Source organism: Miscanthus floridulus, chromosome 12 (genome assembly GCF_019320115.1).
Source record: "Miscanthus floridulus cultivar M001 chromosome 12, ASM1932011v1, whole genome shotgun sequence".
NCBI lineage: Eukaryota > Viridiplantae > Streptophyta > Magnoliopsida > Poales > Poaceae > Miscanthus > Miscanthus floridulus.
This window is the reverse complement of record NC_089591.1, coordinates 76,903,470-76,925,331: the sequence shown is the minus strand read 5'-3', so window position 1 is coordinate 76,925,331 and position 21,862 is coordinate 76,903,470. Positions and strand designations below refer to the sequence as shown.

Sequence of the window (21,862 nt, the reverse complement as noted above, 5' to 3'; positions counted from 1 at the left end):
GCGTGCCCTTAAACCTGACTTGATCCGCTTCTTTTTTTTATCCGAAATAATATTTTTCTCTTATAAATTTCTCAAAACCATCCAAATTCCTCCGCAACCATACCATCTTCCTCAAAACCATCCAAATTGCTCCGCAACCGTACCATCCAAATTCCCTGCAACGGTCTGATCTAAGCATTACGAAGTATTCTATAGTTCATGGCTGACTGATCTATATTCTTTCGTTTGACAAGGTTGTAGAGGTTTGGAGCCAACACTCTTGAAGCGACTCCTTTGTTTGTAGGTCCGGGTCGGGATACCTAGCTCTCCTAACTTCTTCAGCCACTTTACTAGACCCTAGTTGACAAGGTAATGACCTTTGTTTGTCTTGTTTTTTCCCTTTCCAGTCGATTTCTTTTTAAGCCCACGCTGAATGCGGGATTGCAGGAAGATGGAGATGAAGTAGGTGGGCATCGAGTAGGCGTCCTTGCCACCCGGCAATCTTTTACCAACCTTTTCAATCAACGATTGACGTCTTTTCAGAGATCGCAAACATCCGCACACTTCGGAACTCAAATGCTAACAGATCTTGAACCAGTCACCCCGTAATTGATGGAAAACTCGTAGTGGCCATAACCCAAGCCCAGGGTCCAGACTCGTTGTTCTCGTATATTCTACCCACCCGAATGCGCTTCTCTCCTGACACCGTCGCACTGCAATTGTCGAGGCTCCGCCGACGTAGGCAGACCTAATCTCGGAGCAATCGATTTTGAACAAAGATCTGAAGAAATCTCAAGTGAGTTCTTTATCTTTTGTGCCTTTTTTGTGTCATTCTGCTATTATGTAGGTTTGCTAGAATAATCAGGAGAAAAACTTGGCACTGTTTAAGAGGGATTCTTCATTTGGTAGGAATGGATTTGAATTTGCAAAGACTGCGTGTGTAATTCAAACCGTTAGGAATATAAGGAGTTGGGGATTTCCTGAGCTATCTTCGGATGTTTATCTAAGCCTTTTTCTTCCCTAAATTAAAAGATTAAGAACCCCCCTTCCAATTTCGTGCAAGTCATAATTTAACATAATTGCTCCGACACCAATTTCTCACTTTCTATCAATTTAACATAATTACTGTTAGCGATACTTGCTCCATTAATTCAGGAACACCCTTTTTCTTTTGTATTTACTCAGTTACACCACCGTGATTTCATTCAGTAGGTTTCATTTTGTATATGTGGCCAACTTATTCGAGGGAAACCTAACAGTGCCAATATTTACCTATTAATTTAGGACTTCAGATAAAGAATCCAGTCCTTTCAAATCATATTCGATTGTGCTTATCTATTGGCTTTCATATACAGAGCTATCAATGACTCTTGGTAAAAACTGTCAAGCCGATTTTGTAGATATGGATAAGATGGTCAGACACGTCACCAAAGAAATAGATTCCTTTTGGGAAGCCTATGAATCTGACAATGTAAATAGGCTGTTTTCAATCCACAAAGTTCCTCAGCATATGTTTGAGGTTGACAAAAGCTCATACGAGCCAATAGTTTTATCGATTGGTCCTTATCACCATGGATCTCAAAATCTGGCTGCGATGGAAAAGGAGAAGTGGAAAAGTTTAGACTACATTCTGAAACTCAATTGTAAAGTGAGTTTGCAGGGTTACCTAAGAGCAATATCTAAAGTAGCAAAACAGGCTAGAAGCTGTTATCCAGAGGACATAGGCGTGGACAGAAAATTATTTCTGCAGATGCTGTTACTTGATTCGAGCTTCATCTTAGTAAAAGTCGATGGAACTATTTTGGCTGCTAGGTCAATTGAGACTCAATCTGCTGAAGTTACTAATCAAGGAGCAGGTAACAGTATTATAGAAGAAATTGGTGTACATTCTGATCAAATTGCCGAGAGCCAAAGGAGTAAACATGAACGTGCATCTGAGAATTCAGTGCACGAAATTGAGTTAAGCAACTGTCAAATGGAGACCAGGTATGATCGAAGATACTGTGCTCAAAGTGTCCATCATCACCAATATGACTGCAACATGGTTGCAGACTGGTATGCCAACTATGCCTGGCATGACTTATTTTTGCTAGAAAACCAAATGCCTTTCTTCATAATAGAGACAGTTTACGAGCAAGCTGTAAGCAATGGACTGACCCAAGCAGTACTTAAAGAAAAAAATGTTGAATGTGTAGAAGATATCTTGCGTCAATTTCCAAATGGCATCCAAGAATTCAATAGACCCAAAAAGTTTCACCACCTGCTCCACCTGTGTCATATATATTTCAGACCAAGCCGTGAGTTAACTCGAAGCCAAAAGAAAAAGGAAAAGGTCAGGTATTTGCATCGCCTTGTTCATAATGTGCATAATTGTTTCACGTTTGGTACCAAGCCTGAGGAAAATGAGCAAAAACTTTTACCAATCCAACAGAAAGATTGTTTCCGAGCAGGGACAGTTGCCATCCCGGTGGCGCACAGCATCACAGTATCATGAAGCTGGAATCAAGTTGGAGAAAAGAGTTTACGATGAAAACAATAAGCACTCTCTCTTGGACATGAAATTCAGCAGCAGAACCATAGAAATTCCCTTTCTGGCAATAGATGAGAATACTGAATCCCTTTTCAAGAACGTAATTGCATTTGAGCAAACTAACCCTGGGTTAGGTAACGACTTCACTGCTTATATATCCGTTATGTCTCAGCTTATCAACACATCTGATGATGCAACACTACTCGTGGGGAAAGGGATCATTCTTCATGTGTTGGATAATGATGCCGAGGTATCACAGCTATTTACTAGGCTCAGTAAACAGGTAGTTTTCTATGCTGACAAGCAGTACTATCTAAAATCTTTGGGTCATGAATTGGAAACTCACTACCAGAGTTGGCTAAACAGATGGATTTGGCATGGCTTTGGCTTAACCATTGCAGTAATCCATGGTTGGTACTAGCTGTGCTAGCAGCTGCAGTCATGCTTCTGTGCACTGTCGTTCAAACAATATATACTGTTTTAGCATATGTTGAACCGGCAGAATAAGTTGCTGAATTACACCCATTGTTGTTAAACTCAAATTCTAGATGTTTGCGCACCCTGGAATTTCTCTCTTGATCTACATAAATGACAAGGAATCTCTACTCAAGACTATGGAGGTAGAGAACCACTTCCTTTAAAGTATGTCTTTGTCTTTAGAAAGGAAAATATTTAATACCACTATACGTCCATAACTCATTCACTTAACAGAATTGTCATCTCATGAACTCAATTTCACTTTCCAATGTTCTTAAAATGTAATGCACCTGTTTCTGATTTGAGCTTTTGCAAGATCACTCCTACCATTTTACAGTATTCATTTAAATACTGTCTTACAACACCAGGTTCTTTGCTAGAAGGCCCTGTTAAAAAAAAAACTAGACCAACCTAAGAGGAACTAGGTGGCATTTTATTAAGAAGAAAATTGGCACCTAAATTTGCCTCGATGAGGACTTAAACCCGGATGGTTTAGGCATACATCCATACCCTTGACCAACTAAGCTAGCTCAGCTTCCTAGTATGCTCTTGTTTGGGCCCTTGACCAACTAAGCTAGCTCATCTTCCTAGTACGCTCTTGTTTGGAACATGTCCATTTTTCTGAATCCAATGGAAACTGTTCCCATGGAGTCTTCCATTCAAGCATGCACTACATTGTGGTTGGGCTAAATTGGGAGGGGTGACAACATATGCCAGAATATATCCTTAAAATAGTGGATACTACTAGATTGGGATGTGTAAGATGATATGCATGTATATATTATACTTAAAATAGAGGGGATCCACTCTCTTGCAGCCTGAATATTATTGTTAGGATGTGAATATATGCATCATGTACATTCAGAACACAGAACTCTTTTAACCAGCGATTCAAATTTTGGTACAATATAGAAACTTGAGGTCAAACGAAATCTTTGTTTAAGGCTGGCAACCTAAATTTTAGGGAAAACAGTGTTCGGACTTTTTTTGTTCGGTTTGAATTCCAAACTTGCTGAAGTGTGACCCTTGAGCCATGTGGGGGTAAACCTCATACTTGCTTGTAGTGGCATATTGTGGTGGTGCGGGTTCATATCCTCCATCCGCATGTTATTTTGTTTTCTTATTTTTTTCTGCTTAATTGATCAGTAGGACAGTATTGAAGATAAAGGATACTTAGTTGATATTCAAAGACACACCTCTGACATACACGCCTGGTTTATATCACCAGTTAAACAGTCCTTATCTTATTCTTACATTTCAGGTTAAACTTTAAAACGAGAAGGAAACCCTTTTGCTGGTTACAAGGTAATCTTGGTATTTGCGATGGCTGGCAAATGCCGTCCTCAGCACTTCCTTGACATGCATGGGGGAAGGTGCCGGGGATAAGTAAAATTATTGGGTCCGCCAAGAATAGTCTTCTCTTCTCGCCCATTCAGGTGTGCATTCTTGCCCCTGAATAAAGATATAAGTATATAACTGAAAGTCAGCTTGGTGTTTCAGAATTGGACAGAAGGTTTTGTTAGTCATGCAGATTTTCTTCAAAAGCATCTCTGATACATTTATATGTAAACTCGACGTTAACAAAGACACAAATAAACACTTAACAAAAAATTACACTTTTTTAGATTGTAAAAAGTTTTCACAGGAATTTGGGGGTACTGTTTGCAGTTGCATTCCACAATCTCACGTTCATGTTCCCTTTATCATTTCAGTTCGATCGCAAAAGCAACAAAACAGTGGCATAAAACCCATCACACATCATACATCATTATGATTTATTAAGTTACCTCTTCCTTCCTCGCCAGAAGAGTTGTCTGCTCCGATCACCCAGACCCCAACTCCCGCTGGAGCTGCTACTGGAACATGACGTGATGAAACGAACGAAATGAGCAGCGTGCTTGTCAGAAATACGAAAATCAGAGAAGATTTTGGACTCATTTTCTTGGAGCTGAGAGACCTCTCAATTTGATGTATTGACGAAGGCTGCCATGGCCTATTTAAAGCCGGAGCAGTCTCTCTTTCTCTGTTTATGTCGATCATGGGACTTCGGCATAGTAGTAGGATCGAACCTCGCTGCCTGCATTCTCTCGACAGCTGTCTTCGATTTAAGCACGTTGATATTTTCCATTATTACGAAGATAAGGAATCAATATCTTTAAACATGTAACGTGTCCGAGAGAAGCTAGAAGTAGCACCTTAGGAAAGCTCAATTAATAGCTCATTAACCATTGTGAGGCCAGCGAGTTTAAGGGCGTTCTTAATTTTGGGAGTTGGCAGTTTAATGGGAAAACAAGCAGAGTTCAATGGCAACAGATACCTCATTCATACGTCTAATGGAAAGCTGAGCTTTTTTTTGTTGTTGTTGTTGTTGTCATGGATCGGAACTGCTTTTAACCAGACCAAATTTTTTCGCATATTCACGAAAAAAACTCGGGCCAAAATTAGGAACCATTGTGTGCCGGACATATCAGCATGACAGCATTTGAAAGAGCATGTACCAAAGGAAATGAATAGTAAAGGGCAGTTCTGTCTTTCCAGCCTTGACTCATTCCACCCCCACCCCCTTCCATTACAGTTGTTTATCGGTCCTCTTGTTTATATCGCATAAAAAGGGGAATGCTAGTTTATCTGCATTTCCCATTTCTCCTCCTTCGTACTAAGCAAGCATGGTAAGTTCTATCCCTTCACTCATCCTCTGTGAACTAATTCCTGTTGCATAGGATCTATTTAGATTACCAGATCTGGCATCTTAACTGATTTTTTTTTCTGGACTCTTATTACTTTAGGTGTATGATTTGTGTAATATGTTAAGAATTCCTCAAGTTTAAATTCTCACGATGATGGCCATTTCTTTTTTGGTGAGGATCTAGACCAAATGTTTTGTAGACATGTACTACACAAAAGAATCAGTAAAAAGTATTGATTTTGAAGATGATCCTATTCTTTGATGCCACTAATTGGTATGGAATACGTCAAAATGTCATGACTGGAGGTAGAATTCATATTTACAGTTTTCGGACTAGGCTATATATGAAATAATATTTCAGCCATTTTCAGATGGCCAACAGGGGTGAATTTTAGTATTGGCACAGTTCTGTCAGTCAATTTCATTCCTTCATTGTGGAAGCCAAAAGCCTCAATCAATTATCACTTATTTCTAGAATGCTGGAAAGCTTCCAAAATTTCTCGGATCAATATTTGAATACTGAAATTGCTATTAATCACCTAACTGCTGTGAGCCTGTGACCAACTTCTTAGTTTCTTCTCGTATCTGAAAGCTTGCCGAGTTTGTTTCCCATGCTTATTCATAAAGCAAAGTCTAGCTACCTGCCTACCTCCCCCTAGTTAGTGATTCGCAAGTGTCTTTTCCTTTTTGTTTTTCTTCCTTTGTTAAATAAATTATATCTATCATTATCTATAATATATTCATACAGGTGGACTAATCAATTGACACTATAACAGGTAAGGATGTCTCTGAGCCAAAAAGAAACTGGAAAGAACAAGGTCGTAAATATTGGTCGATTGGTGAGCTCCATGAAGAGGGAGCTTGATTACTGTTGGTCACTTGGTGATATGCCTGACATGGGATCGAAATTTTGCATGATCCATAAAGTTCAGCAACACATCCGTGAAGTTGACAAGTTCTCTTATGAACCATTCATGTTGTCTATTGGCCCATATCACAATGGGGTTGCCAGGCTACGAGGCATGGAGAAGATGAAATGGGGATTTCTTGATGAAATTCTTAAACTGAACTGTAGGAAAAGTTTGCTGGATTACCCGACCACACTTCAGGAACTATCAAAACAGGCAAGAAATTGCTACTCTGATGACATCAAAATGGGTACGGAGGAGTTTTTACAGATGCTATTGCTAGATGGGTGTTTCAGTCTGGTCGGCTTGGGTGGGAGTAAAGGGCTTTCAGCACCCACTGCAGGAACGCAATATCCAGAGCATGCAGGAGACAGTGTATCGAACACCGGGGACAGTCCAACAAATCAAGACGAAGACCTGAATAGAGTTGAATGTGACCAACAAAACGAGCAATCTGGACAGTGGTTTATTCGTTTTCTTAATCATGACCTCTTTCTGCTAGAAAACCAAATACCATTCTTAATTGTCAGCAAAATATTTGAGCTAGTAGCTGGTACAGAAGCTTCAGCTTCCGCTTCTAACTGGACTGTCGAGATAGTCATATTTGTGGAAACTGCCTTGCGATGGTACCCAAAAGCAATCTCAGAATCAGATCGACCAAAAGATTTCCATCATTTGCTTCACTTGTGTCATATGTACTTCAGGCCTAGCAGGAGATCAGAAAATGAACACTTTTATGACAGTCGCTCCCGGTACTTTGACATGTTTCGTATTTTGGGACGGAAGTATCTCAAGATTGGTCATGATCTCGAGGCGAATGACCCAAGCTTTCCTCCCTGCCAGGAGGTGGATTACCTACAAGGTGGTCAGGCTCTAAACCGTTGGCGCAGGACATCACAGTATCTAGAGGCTGGAGTCAAATTTAAGAAGCGTTATTATGACAATTTCAATCCCCATTCCTTGTTGGATGTTAAGTTTACAAATGGTACAGTGGAAATCCCATGCATTATAGTAGATGAGTACACGGGGACCTTATTCAGGAACCTTATTGCTTTTGAGCAAACATGCCCTCAATTTGGGGACGACTTCACAGTCTATATTGTGTTCCTGTCTCAGCTAATTAGTATGCCTGAAGATGTTACAGTGCTTGCAAAAGAAGAGATCATCATGCATCATCTTGACAGTGATGAAATGGTTTCGGATCTGTTCACGCTGCTCAGCAAAGACGTAGTCTTTGATTTCAATGGCCAGTATTACTTGAAGTCTCTCTGCTTGACGATGGAAACCTATTACCAGAGTCGTCTGAATCGTTGGATGGCTTGGCTTTGGTTAAATCACTTCAGTAATCCTTGGTTGGGCTTAGCTGCATTTCCTGTTCGCTTGAACTTATCGGCCGGCTTATTAGCTATAATCTACAGTATTTTTCTCTCACAACAAATCAACTTCAGTAGGCTTATCAGCCGGTTTTAATACCAGCCTAACAGGCACGGCGGTGAATATGAGTCCGACATGTATCTCTGAAGCGGTTGTTTGTCGTACTCCCTGCTCTATAAACTGGACGCTTGTTTTTTTTGGTGATACAACATGAAATGTGAAGCTTCGTGAAGAATGCACTTACTTAAACCTACATGAACCTATATGTGAAGCTCCCTAGCGCCGAGCTCCTGGGCTCGGTAAGTGACATGGCAGGGAGCTCGGCGCCAGCCACTCTGGCGCCGAGCTCGGCGTCGTAGATCTTGACGCCGTAGTGGCTGGCGCCGAGCCTTCATTACCTATGGGCCCCGCGCCTCTCTTCCTCTCCCTCTCTCGACCTAGCAGAGCAGAGCCGAGCTTCGCTGCCGTCGCCGCCCGCACCTCCACCAGCCGCCCTCGCCCGCGCCGCGCCGTGGCCGCGCCCACGCCGCGCCACCGCGCCCGCGCCTGCACCCTGAGCCCGCCGAGCGCCACCGCGGCCGCCGCCCCTCGGTGTGCAGGAGCGCCCCGTGGCCGCCCCCCCCCCCCCCCCCCGCGCGCCGCGCCGCGTCCAGCGCCCCTCCGCCCGCGCCTCGGTCCCCTCGCCGGTTCCTGTGGCCGCGCCGCACCCTCTCCTCGCCCCGTCTTGCCGCCCTCCACCGCCGGCCGCGGCCGCCGTGCCTCCCGCACCCGTCGAGACGGACTCGCCGCGCGGAGCCCTGGGCATCCCGCGCCCACCGCGCGCCACCGCTGTCGTCGCCCACGCCACCACCGACCCCGCCATCTGCAGCAGCCGGTCGTGCCACCGCCGGCCCGGATCGTCGGCCTAACCCACGCCCATCGTCCACTGCGACTCCGTCGGCGTCCGCGGATCAATCGTTGGAAAGGTAAAAATTATGAATATGCAATGTACCTATTTAGTTGACATTTATTATTTACTAGTTAATGTGATGACTCAGGTAGTTGATTTAGTTAGTGATCTAGTGAGATATATATGTAGATAGATAGAAACATAAATACATAGGTACATAAATATAGTTAGATAGTACTTAGATATGTAGTTATATATTTAGTTAACTAAATATGATTTAGCTATTTAGTGAGTACACTGTATATATATATGCAGTTATTATCTTATTTACTTAGTTTGTAGTTAGAAAGTACTTGTTAGGTACTATCTATCGTCTAATTTGGACTAAAGGACATGTGTTTCGTTACGTATTTGAACTAGATGGACAACCTAGTGACCATATATCATGGAGGCACCGTTGAAAGCTATCGCTTTGGATATGTTGAGTTTGTTGACATACAAAGCGTGCATATGCTATTCAATGATAGGCCTTCATTTAGCGAGATGGTTGCAAGGGCTTGGGAGGAGCTGCATTGCCTTGGAGATGATGGCATTGCAGTTGATGGTGTACTGCACCTAGGTTCTCTTCCCAACATCTTCAGGCAAATGATCTCAATTGGTTGTGCGGATCAGTGGGAGAACTATGTGAGATCGGCTATGAAGAGCCAGCTGCAATGTTTGGACGTGGTTGTGCGTCGGGTGTTAGTTGATCCCATCCCTCATGGGTTTACCCCAGCAATGGATCATCAGGCACACATTGACCCTCCCATTCTGGAACCTGATTTGCATGTGGAGAGTGCACCTAAAGTTCTCGATGCTCAATCTGCCCCCAATGCGGTAGTTGGAGATAATTGTTAGACTCATGTTTCCGTGGCAGATCCTCCTTATGAGATCCCTTTGACACAGAATTATCCGAGTAAGTGTCTTAACCGCATGGTTTTTGGGAGCTTACCCCGTTCCTTACATCTATTTCTTTCATTCTTTCCTCATTTCTCTACTGATGTTGCAGGAGACATTCCTGAGAATGTGGATGTGCCCCCCTATTGCTGCGCAAGTGCACTTTGGAGATGGATTCTATGGCTCTAATAGTGTTGAAATTATGCATGATTCGGAGCCATATAAGATGGCTATGGCTCTTGATTCTGATGATGATCGCCCTGTTGGAGAGCTGACGGAGAGTGATATTGAGATGATGAGGCGTATCTTTCCCGGCCGCCGTGATCCTAGAGTTCACGAGTTCAGCGATCTTGCTCATTCCGATCAGGCGTTTATAGAAGGACGTGATGATGAGCTCCTAGAAGCTCCTGAGGCCAGTCCTAACATGGTAATTGAGAATGGGAGGGTGTTCAATGACCTCCCTGCTTTGAAGAGGTGGTTGTAGGCTTTTGTAGTGATACGAAAGAGACCTTACAAGGTATTGCATTCATATACAGAGCATTGTTACATAGTTGTGTGTGACAAGGAACGTTGCCCATGGAGAGTTTGTGCAAGGAAGCAATAGGTAACCGGAAAATAGAAGATCACAAAAGTTGTTGGGCCACACAATTGTGCTGACCATAAGCTAACACTGAGGCATCGACAGTTGACATCTACCCTCATTACCAAGCGGTTGATGGGAATTTTATAGGGAGAACCCAACATGAAGGTGAGGACAATTATTAGGACCGTTGATGCGTTGTATGGAGGTTATGTGATAACTTATGGTAAAGCATGGAGGGCTAAGCAGCGAGCGTGGAAGATGATATATGGGGACTGGGAGGATGGGTATGAGCAGCTGCCAGTTCTTTTCAATGCAATCAAAGCGGTGAATCCAGGCATGCATTATGAGTACATCCCAAAACCAAATGCATGGAAGTATGGGAGGCAGATATTCTTCCATGCTTTCTGGTGCTTCCCTCAGTGTGTCGACGCCTTTAGGCACTGTCGTCCCGTCTTCTCCATTGATGGTACGTTCTTAATTGGCAAATACCAGAGCACACTTCTTATAGCCATATCCTGTGACGCGAATAACAAGTTGGTTTCTTTGGCATTTGCTTTGGTTGAGAAGGAGAATAATGACAGTTGAGGCTAGTCTGGATACACGTGGTTGGGCCTGACAAGGAAGGTTGGCGTCATATCTGATAGGCACCAGGGCATGCTTAATGCCGTACGAGAGTAGATAGAGGGGTATGCACCTTTGCACCATCGTTGGTGTACTTGGCACCTTGCCGAGAATCTACTCCGAAAGGATGGTGTGAAGGGTAACTTTGATCTATTCCAGGAGGCTGCTCGATGGCTTGAGGACAAGTAAGTGTTTTGACATTTCAAATGTCTCGTGATGGTCCATTTCTAGTAATATGGTGACATGTATATGAATTCAAGTAACGATGACATACGTGTAAGTTGGATCGTCAGAAGAACAAGAAGATTTTTGACTGGGAGAGGCACTACCAGTCCTTCATTGAGCAATGGGAGGAGATGCACGACAATGTGGACGACAACAACGAGCCGCACACGAACCATGAGTTCAGGCGGTACCAAGCTTGGTATCAGTGTGCGACACGTTGCAGGCTGAGGGTACAGTGGATAGAAGATGACTACGCCGACATCAAGTCCTCCAACGATGAAGACACAACGTACGACCAATCGACTCGTGCAGGAAGGCAAAGGCAGATGGAGGCAGGACCGATCTTGGATAGAGTGGTAAGCCAATTGCCTTATTTTTCTACGTTAAGTTGCACAACATTACATTAGACGTTATTGGACCGACATTAGGAGCTATCTATTTTAGTTAGTGCCACCTTCAAGCCGTATAACCCTTATAATAGGTTAGATTCTTGTATAAAAGAAAACAAAACCTATTGCTATCTGTTCAGAAGTATTATTACTGAGAACTTTGTTGTAGGGCAATACACTCAAATGCTCAGTTGAAGAGATTGAGTGCATTCGGCTGAGAGTCAGGAACGAGTACATGCTTGGCTTTCTGGATGTAAGATTAAAAATATTATTTCAAACATATCATTAACATGTTAGATTGTTTGAGTTAACATAGTTTTGTACAACAGAGGCTGTCACGTCGTCTACGCCGTGCGGCTAGTCGTTGTGGTTGCAGGACAGACACGACGTAAGACGTGTATGTTCCTTCCACAGGCAGAGGAGGCTTGGGTTTATTTAGCCAAGTAGCTACAGGGGACGGGGACGAGGACGATGACGTGGACAAGAGGCACGAGGAGCTTGGCCCCTCTCAGCTCCATGACGCTCCCTCGACTCATCCTACACCGCCTCTAGGCACTAGGCGACGTCGTCCGCGTGACCCTTACACTCCAGGTACGAGCGCTCTCGGTCACAAGGGTAAAGAGTAGGAGACAGTGAGAGATGTGGTAGTTGTTAGTATGCACAATTATAGATTTTGTATTTACTTTTTTATAACTATTTGAGACTGTATGGACATTGTAGACTATTTGGACTATGCATGATATATTATGTTGGTTGTGATGTTCGTTGTGGTTGCATTTTGCTCCTTGGATGATTAAATAGTTGGAATATATAATGATGTCTCTGTTTATAACTGTGGATGCTCCTAAAATAAGGGAAACTCTTGCAAATTTTTTTCGTGAATCATTAATCATACTACACTGCTAAAAAGGCATAAATATAGTACACAGATTAACTATAAATTTGTTAGAACGTGTATAATCCAAACGTATAGTACATATGCTTTGTAAATGAATCTAGGGTTACCAAGCAACAGTGAACGATTCTATGCTTTTCAGACAATAAAAATAGACTTTTCAGATACAAGGACAACAACGATTTATCACATCACTGACATAGTACTGACATGCAAGGAAGCACAACTCTAGTCTATCTCTATCATCCATCTTATGACTGTTTGATTCAAGAGCTGAGGTGAAGAGGCACACGGATCACTGACATGACACATTGAGAGGCCTCCATTCCTCCTCTCAACCTATAAATAACCACTCACTCCCTCTTATTCACACACACAACAAGGAAGAAGAACACTCCTCGACATTTTCTTTCGTTGCAGTACCAATGTCTAGAGGGTCGTCCATAGGGAGAGAAAAGAGGAAGGGAACTACCATTAGGTGGGAGGGTCCTCTTGGTCCCGATTTCTTTGAGGAAGCTCTTTATGAGAGGTTCTTAGTTGAGAGCAAACATGATTTCACCAAAGATGCACCATTGAGAGGATATGATGAAAGGAAAGAAGAGTGGCCAAAATGCATGCATGGTGAGGACTGTCTAGTGCAGATGTTCACCGAGGGAATAGATGGAGGTCGTCGTTTCTTTAAATGCCCACGAACATGGGTAATTGCTATTACTATTTGTTTCTTCAATATGTTTCTCTTGTATATAACTTACACGACATACTTATTATAGTCTTCCTTGGCCGAAAAAAACTATGGGTTCAGTAGGTGGGTTGATCATCGACCTATTTATCCGTATGCGGAGTACATCTACTACCTACTGGACCGTATCTTCGATCTAGAAAGGGAAGTTAGCAGCGGTTACAAGGACAACGGACAAGGCGACAATAACAATGGTGTCGATTTACAGGAGACACTCTGTAATGATTCATATTGCACCTGCCCTAACCACAAGAACAAGGGGCCTCCCCCATCATCCCCGCCACCACCATAAACAACAACGGGAGGCTACTATGGAGAAGGTGCAACACAATTTGCTATGTGGCCACACTACTAGGATGACTTTATCTTTTTCACATGCCACATCTATGTATTTTTCACACTCTATACCTAGGTACGGTACATGTTCTCACATGCCATTTCATGTGTTTCGTGTGTTGAATTATATAATGCCAGTATGTCGTTAGGTTTTATTTGTAGCACGTGTTAATATTTCAATACGTCCGTAACATTAAGCGGAATATTGAGACCATAAATAATGAAAACAACCATATAATGAAAAGTTCAATACTATGCCACATTAAACAACATAATAATACTAGAAGTACGTGCCGATAGTACACATAGGGGAAAATGCACTTCTAAATCCTCTGTCTGAAACATACTGAGTAAGCAACTCATCATCCGAGTACCAGTCCTCTACTATAACCCTGTTGCTATGGCTAGGCTCACCTGCGTTGCTCTGACCTGCCTGCCGTCCTGTAGTAAGCGGCCTCCGCTTCATCTGCGGCCGCTGTGGCCTGAGTGAAGAACGCGTCGTCATCCTCCTCCGCCTATAAGCCCGCCTCTGCTAGACCGATGAGCTCGCTTAGTCTGTAGTGTCTTCCTCAGCCTCCTCTGCCTGTAAGCCCGCCTCTACTAGAGCGATGAGCTTCGCTCAGTCTGCCAGTATCGTCCTCAGCCTCCTAGTGCCTGGAAGCCCACCTCTGCTCGAGCAATAAGCTCACTCAGTCTGACAGTGTCGTCCTCATCCTCGTCCTCCTCATCAGACAACACAATCGGTAATTGAATAGTGCGACCAACTCACGATCTATGCTCATCTAACCTCTTCTCCTCATACCTTGCACGAGCCAGCTCTACGGCATGTTCCTCGCTGCAACCAATCCCTTCATGTATGGAATGCAATCAGTTAGCAACGCGATTATATTACATTTAAAATCAGGCGATGAAAAAAAATGCTTTCAAGCACTCACTGGCACATAATGCAACAGCATGCTCGTTCAAGACCTGCATCTGTACTCTTGTCTCCTTCCTTGCCTTATTCCTTGCCCTCTCCTCCTCTAACGTCATCCGTCTCTTCAATCCCCATTTGTTAAGCCCAACATCGATTGGGTTACAAATACCGCGTTGTCTAGCAAACTCATGCATCTTTTCTTTGTAATGTTTAACGAATAGGTTGACGTAGTCAGGTCCATATCCCCTCTTTTGTGCAATTACTTGCCTCTTCTTCAGTTCATCCAAGAACTTAGCTTGACCATCATAATATTCCCGCCTGCATTTCCTAGTGCTCTATACAAACAAAAAATTATATCATATATGTCTTTGCAAAAGAAACAAAATATGATTTCATGTTTACCACAAAAATAACCAACCTCATCATACTCGACCATATGGCCGCAATAATGGCCTATTCCAATCTTCAAAGGGACTAGGCCATAGTTGGATTTAACACCACATTCGCACATGACAGGAGGTGCTTTGTAAATTACCCTTTCTTTCTTCTTTTCCTTAACCTTTCGCGGTTCTTCCGGCCATCGGTTCTTAGGACCATACAACCACTCCTTGAAACGACACTTTGCCATTAAAAACACCTAAATAAGTAGACATTAGTACATAAATACATATAGCTCAACATTTCAACACATATGCTTTGCACTTACTTCATGCTTGTTTGGACACATAAACTCCAACGTATTCTCAGGGTTTATCGCAGCTTGATCTCCATAATCGCACAGAGAAGGTTCCTCGAGTCGTCTAACTATGGCTAGGTGCTTCTCCTTAGCCGTTATTGGCGGAGGGTTAGGGGGTGGAAGCCATCGCTTGAAGTGCTCACGTGGATGTCTCCCTCTAAACCAATCGTCGAAAAGGAGGTACCTAGGATCAAACTTGCCTGCACCGTCGATCCGCTGAAAGAAAAAGCACCTCTCATGGTCATACACAATGAGATTCCAACAAAATATTAGTATCATACTTACACAAATAAAGAAAAACGATAGTGGAAACAATTTCTTATATTAAAACTGACTGCATGTGTAGAAGCAACGTGCTGCTGTGTCTGGATGTTTCGATTGAAAAATATGGACCGGAAAAACCACAATCATAGTTAGGGATAGGGAGGTCAGGAGGGACGGGGGCATCTTTGCCATGACGCGTCGGGGTATAATTCTTGAGGACGACCCTGTTTTCGCCAAAACTCCTCACAAAATATTTCTTGCATCTAACAAAACGGATGTAATTTAACAAATATAAATCAAAATATCACAAATAAAATGTCAATGAGAACCATAACTACAATACAACAAATTTCTTTCTAAGAACCGAAAGCAGTTAACATTAAACCCTAAACCTAGGGTTTCCATTTGATGCACAACAATGAATCCATAACATAACTACATATGCCTAGGTTTGCTAACTTTTTCACGTCTTGGCATCATCCTACGGTTGTATAATACATATATTGAGGGATAGAATGAAACCCTAAGTGATGACGATTATTACGTTAAAAAATCCGACTAATATATACCGAATCGATGCGAAAAAAACTAGGAGGGGAGCGAGAATACCTTGCCCTCGAAGATCTATGGATCAAATCAAAGTTTCTAAGGTCCAATATACCGATTCGTGAGGTAGGGTGAAGTGGGAAGAGAAAAAACCCGAGAGGGAGGAGAAAGAAGAGGAAGAACGCTCGGGCAGGAATGTTGGGCCGGGGTTAAATGACAGAGAGCTCGGCGCCAAGATCTACGGCTGCCATGTCACCTACCGAGCCCTAGGAGCTCGGCGTTAGGGACGCTAGGCATCGAGACGTGTTAGCTCGGCGTCAGCATCAATGGCGCCGAGCTAAGGGTCCATTTTCTGAAATCTTTCCTCCAAGCGTTTGTGAGAAACTTTAAAAAAGGGGCTAAAATATAAAAAATTCGATCGTGCACCCCAGGAGGCCAGGACCCAGGTCCCGAAACTCCCGATCTTGCAGTGCTCCGCCTCTGCCGACGACTACACGAGTCCATGAACCCAATACCGTCACGGTGTCACCCATCAGACTATCGCCAACCCACCACCGCCATCAGACCGCCACCTCCACCTCCCCCGCACCACCTACTGGTGCCACAACTCCACCAGCACCCGCACCACCGCCCCGACCCGGCCACCCAGTCACCGCGGCCGCCGCTGTCCCCACCCCGGTCCCTCCCCTCCCCGACGTCCACCCCCTCCGCGCCGCCGCCCTGACCGCACCTCGCCGCACACTGCCTGTCCTCGTGCCCGCTGCTCAGTAAAGATGTGGCTTCGATTTCTGTGGTAACTATTACTTGAAATCTCTGTGCCAGACTATGGAAGATCACTATCAGAGCCGCATCAACAGGTGGATGCCATGGCTGTGGCTGAATCACTTCAGCAACCCATGGTTAGCTACTTAGCTGCAGGTGCAGTTGCTGCAGTCATCGTCCTCGTCTGCACAATTGTGCAAACCGTCTATGGTGTCCTGGCGTATGTTAATCCGCCAGAATAGATGTAGCAGCAACAGTAGTAATTTGTACAAATTTCAGGCCCTGATGAAGACAGTTAGACAGGAGTAAATAGGAGGAGCAATGCACTCGTTCAGTTACTGTAAGTTTTGTAGCAGTTGATGCGATGAGCACGTTGCTTACTGTAAATAAGTTCTTTTTAAGTTTTCATTAAGGGTAAATAAGTTGTTTGTAAGAACTGAATGAGAATGACGCAACTATGATTCATCTGTAATTCAGTGGAGTTAATCGTCTTCATAAAAGTGTTCTTTTAGACTGATTTCCTGGAAGATTTCAGGTGCGATTCTAGAAAGTTACGTCCTCTTCTGCAACACTACCTCAGCAGTACATTTCAGCGAACGAACAGTGTTTTCCTCTCACAACAAATCATCGTAAGCTAAATTTTAGTGATATGAATAGAGCAAAATGCTCAGATGGCCCACGTAATCTCTACATTTCAGCTGTCCCAACTCCCAAGTGTCAACTTCATTGTGGAATGCGAATTAAATTTTTATGCTATGGTTTGCAAGTTTGCAAAGCTGAGGAGAGCCTGATCGCCCGTTCAGATGCTGATCCTGCAGTGCACTGCAGTAGTGCACCCTGTTCCTGAACCGCTTCTTCGGAGTTCCGACCCAGAGTGAGACTCTGCATGGACCATGACCCATATACCGTCCATCTCCACGACCGCCACCATCATCCCGTCCACCGCCCCGCCACCTCCCTCCACCCCGTCCCCGTCCCCGTCCCCGCACCGCATCACCTGCCGTCACACTCCGGCCCGCCCGCACCCCCGCGGCAGCCGCCGCTGTCCCCACCAACCCACCCACTTTCCCGTCCCCGATGTCCACCCCGTCGGCGCCCCCGCCCTGCCCGCACCTCGCCGCGCACCGCCTGTCCTCGCGCCCGCTGCGCTTCCTCCGCCGCTGCCTGCGCCTGCGCCCGCTCGGCCGCCCCGAGATCCGGCGGGACCCGCGCGAGCTGCCGCTCTGCTCGCCCTGCGCCGCCGCGGCCCCGTCCCCCACCTCCCGCCTCTACGCCTGCCTCTCCTGCGCCGCCGTCTTCTGCCCCTCCCACGCCGCTTCGCACGCCTCCGCCTCCGCGGGGCCCGGCCACCAGATCACCGTCGACGTCGACCGCGCCGAGCTCTTCTGCGCCGCCTGCGGAGACCAGGTCTACGATCCCGACTTCGACCACGCAGTCTTCCTCGCCCAGTCTTCCTCGCTCCTCCCCTCTCCCTCCGCCTCCCCGTCCCCGTCCGCGGCGCTCCGCAAGCGCCGGCGCGTGGATTACCGCGCGTGGGCACCAGATCCGGCCGAGTTCGCGCTCATGAGCTCCGCGGACCCCACCACCTCCGCCTCCGCCGCCGCGCCAGCGGGGCTCCGGGGGCTCAACAACCTCGGCAACACCTGCTTCATGAACTCCGTGCTCCAGGCGCTCCTCCACGCGCCCCCGCTCCGGAACTACTTCCTCGGCGATCGCCACAACCGGTTCCTCTGCCCGCGCCGCACGCCCGTCAGGCACCGCGCCACGGACGCCGACGCCGCCAGGGTCGCCTGCCTCGCGTGTGACCTCGACGAGATCTACTCCGCGGCCTTCTCCGGGGAGCGCATGCCGTACAGCCCCGCCAAGTTTCTATATAGGTCTGGACTCTGGATCTCGCGCGCTAATCGCAATGGTTGATGCCATTTCGGGTTTATAGCAGCATGCTGCCTTCCTTTCTGTTGGATCCATTGCGTATTGGGAAAGCCAAGTTAATATTTTGGTAGCTAAAATGAACGGAATCTTGCCTGAGATGTTGGGTTGTATTTCTGGCTTGCAAAGATACATTACAGTGTTATTTGGATTATATGCCTTGTATTTCAACTAGACAATGATCGTGCAGGATTGCAAATGGAGCTACTTAATACAAAATGGAATGAGCAGAGAATGTGCAACTAAAGAGGGAGGCATTTTTAGCATTAATATATGTTATTGTAATGCTAGTAGAAAAGAGAGAACAGTTACACATCTCAATACATGGCAATTGATTGATGACATGGCATGGCATTTTTAGCATTATATGTTATTGTAATGCTAGTAGAAAAGGGGGAACAGTTACACGTCTCAATACATGACAATTGGTTGGTGACATGGCATCCTATCCTATATCGAACATATAACCTTAAGCTCTCAAGTTAACCTTACTGGGCCTAACTGCTTAAGTCATCTGGCATGCTTAGCAGTCATTAAACTGTCTAAATTTTTTTTAAGTGATAAAATGCATGAAAATCTGCAAATTCAATGCAGGTAACAGTTGGCCAGGTCAGTTTTTAGGTATTCTGGGGCGCCTGATCTATGTTGCATGGATTTTATTACAGTTCCCATGTTTCAGGATATCTGGATCATATGAATTCCATGCTTTAGTCTTCTATATGAGACTGAGCATAGGAAACATTATGACATCTATTTATTCTACCTCCTGAATAGAAGTATTTAAATTTCTTCTGATTATTGAGTATCATTGTGATTTTTTAGTTGGTGGCAGCATGCATCAAACCTCGCAAGCTACGAGCAACAGGATGCTCATGAATTCTTTATTTCCATCCTTGACCACATCCATGAAAATATAAAGGATGATCAACAAAAGTCACATGCCCAAGGTACGCTTCTCTTTTGCTACTTTCAGGATAAAAGACCTTTGCACATGTTGCCAACTGAAATCTGTATCAAGTGGCTACATATGATGTTTTGTTTCTAGATTGCAAGTTAGTTTGTCTAAATCAAGGTCAGATCATTTTGTTTTATATAGTGGTGGATCTAATAATAGGAGTAACAAGAGCACACTTTCAAACTTCTGTGTTAGACGAGCACAGCTAGATCCATGTGTTAGAATAGCAAATCTCTAAACTTGTGAGTACTAGTTACATTTTTTTACTGTTGGTTCCACATCTCTTTGAAGGATAACCTGGCTTTTTCACCAAAATTGGCAAGTAGGAAAAGGATAGTTTTCCAGTATTATTAGGTGATCAAATATCAAATCAGCCCAATTTTTTTTGGATAAAGTAGAGTTAACTTTTTCATTTGATTTGTTGGAACATGATTTGTCTTGAGTAAAAATAATCACAGATAATGTCAAATCCTAACACTGTCATTTGTTCTCATAATAGGCCATGGGGACTGTTGCATCGCCCACAGAGTGTTTTCTGGTATCCTGAGGTCAGATGTCACATGCACAAGCTGTGGGTTCACATCCACAACTTTTGAGCCCTGTATGGACATTTCCTTGGACATGGATGCTGGAGATAACAGTTCTTTTGGTGTTGCAAACACAAAGCCGCATGTGCGCAATGGGGAACGGGGCTTGGCTGGCGTGAATTCCAAGGTATCAACACTAATGAGGTGTTTGGAGCGGTTTACAAGGTCAGAGAGACTTGATGCTGAGCAAAAGTTCTTCTGTGAACACTGCAACGAGAGGCAAGAGTCCCTGAAGCAAATGTCCATTCGCAGGCTTCCATTAGTATCCTGCTTTCACATAAAGAGATTTGAGCATTCATCAGTCAAAAAGGTGTCAAGGAAAGTTGATCACTGTTTTCAGTTTCCCTTTTCCCTTGACATGGCACCTTACTTGTCATCATCTATTCTCAGAAGTAGATATGGTAACCGCATATTTCCTGCAGAAGCTAGTGATGCAGATGCAGTTTCAGAATTGTCATCAGAATTTGAAATATTTGCAGTGATCACACATAGTGGTAAGCTAGAAGCTGGCCATTATGTGACATATCTGAGGTTAAACAATCATTGGTACAAATGTGATGATGCCTGGGTAACCAGAGTTGAGGAGCATACTGTCAGGACTTCTCAGGCATACATGCTCTTCTATGTGCAGAAGACACTTTACTACAAAGCTTGTGAAAGAGCAGCCACAGTCTGATCTAAGCAAACATTGATGGCAGTACTCCAGACCACCAGAAAAAAAAAGTTGTCACCGAATCAGATACACATGTAGTTTGTTAATCAAGAGGAAAAATGCGTACCATATGCACAGTGTGGCCATGGCCTGGCAAAGTTTTTCATTCTCCACTGACCTATAGTTCCAATCAGAGGGAAGCTTTTTCCGGCAATTTTCTTTACGGACAGCTGCCGAAGCGAATATGCTTGAATTTATGCATCGAGTTATTGGATTTCTTATGGCGATTTCCTTAAAACTCAAGTGCTTCGTTATTTGATACCAGTGGTGGTGACAGGTGACAATGCTCTAACCAGTTGCGCTGGTGTTTAATATTGGATTGAGCAAGGAGAGGAGTATAAAATGTGGAAAGAAAACATAAAGGGAACCGATTTTTTAATGTGTTCCTTTCACCAATTGCATTCTTGCTCGACTGAAGGTAGAGTTTTTCTTGCTGATACTGTTCGTTGTCTATTACACCCTTGTTTTTTTTTGCTTGGTCTTGGTTTTAATGGATGAGCTGAAATCTGTAGCAGTTATCACAGTGTCCACCAATCTTGCCTTATGTTAAAGTTAAAAGCATGTAAGGAAATTACAGGGCTGAGATGAGCAGGAACATGGAGAATGGAGATATCATGCGAGTTGCATTTTGCATCTTGTCGGTGTTTCGGATCATCGGCTAGTAAATTTCTAGTTTGCGCATCTGGCCCGGATGGTGTGTTCGGAGGACACCAGGATTATACTGGTTCGGGCAGAATGTCCCTACGTTTAGTCTGTTGCTTGCTTGTGTTACCGGCACTGTCTGTAGTAGGGGTTACAGATAGGCGAGAGAGGGAGCGGATCCTAGGTCTTTGGTGGAAGGATTGAAAAAGTGCTGAGAGTTTGTTCAGCTGCTCAGTCGTGCCCTTC

At 44.4% G+C, this 21,862-nt stretch overlaps 2 protein-coding genes across 7 annotated transcripts; both read left to right on the top strand.

Annotated features, from left to right (window-relative positions):
• Positions 1-211: 211 nt before the first annotated feature.
• Positions 212-8,181, top strand: LOC136498607 (UPF0481 protein At3g47200-like). Of its 6 annotated transcripts, none has more exons than XM_066494491.1 (4): positions 212-348; positions 427-775; positions 4,248-4,422; positions 6,449-8,181. In XM_066494491.1, exon 4 carries the CDS (start codon positions 6,455-6,457, stop codon positions 8,048-8,050), a length of 1,596 nt encoding a protein of 531 aa, XP_066350588.1. In that variant the 5' UTR covers positions 212-348; positions 427-775; positions 4,248-4,422; positions 6,449-6,454; the 3' UTR covers positions 8,051-8,181. The 6 variants fall into 6 exon arrangements, with proteins under 6 accessions (XP_066350588.1, XP_066350590.1, XP_066350593.1 ...); XM_066494494.1 differs by lacking the exons at positions 212-348; positions 427-775 and adding exons at positions 2,748-2,792; positions 3,058-3,129; XM_066494493.1 differs by lacking the exon at positions 212-348 and having other exon boundaries at positions 368-775.
• Positions 8,182-17,701: 9,520 nt separating this feature from the next.
• Positions 17,702-21,610, top strand: LOC136496641 (ubiquitin C-terminal hydrolase 22-like). The gene is made up of 3 exons (XM_066492371.1): positions 17,702-18,668; positions 19,543-19,667; positions 20,175-21,610. The coding sequence occupies exons 1-3, from the start codon at positions 17,869-17,871 to the stop codon at positions 20,936-20,938; spliced, it is 1,689 nt and encodes a 562-aa protein (XP_066348468.1). The 5' UTR covers positions 17,702-17,868; the 3' UTR covers positions 20,939-21,610.
• The last annotated feature ends 252 nt before the right edge of the window (positions 21,611-21,862 follow it).

Coding starts and splice junctions, on each gene's coding strand:
- LOC136498607 (XM_066494496.1), top strand. CDS start 2,535: ATGAAATTCAGCAGCAGAACCATAGAAATTCCCTTTCTGGCAATAGAT. Junction 2,793..6,448: donor TTACTAGGCTCAGTAAACAG/GTAGTTTTCTAT, acceptor ACACTATAACAG/GTAAGGATGTCTCTGAGCCA.
- LOC136496641 (XM_066492371.1), top strand. CDS start 17,869: ATGTCCACCCCGTCGGCGCCCCCGCCCTGCCCGCACCTCGCCGCGCAC. Junction 18,669..19,542: donor CCCGCCAAGTTTCTATATAG/GTCTGGACTCTG, acceptor GTGATTTTTTAG/TTGGTGGCAGCATGCATCAA. Junction 19,668..20,174: donor ACAAAAGTCACATGCCCAAG/GTACGCTTCTCT, acceptor TTCTCATAATAG/GCCATGGGGACTGTTGCATC.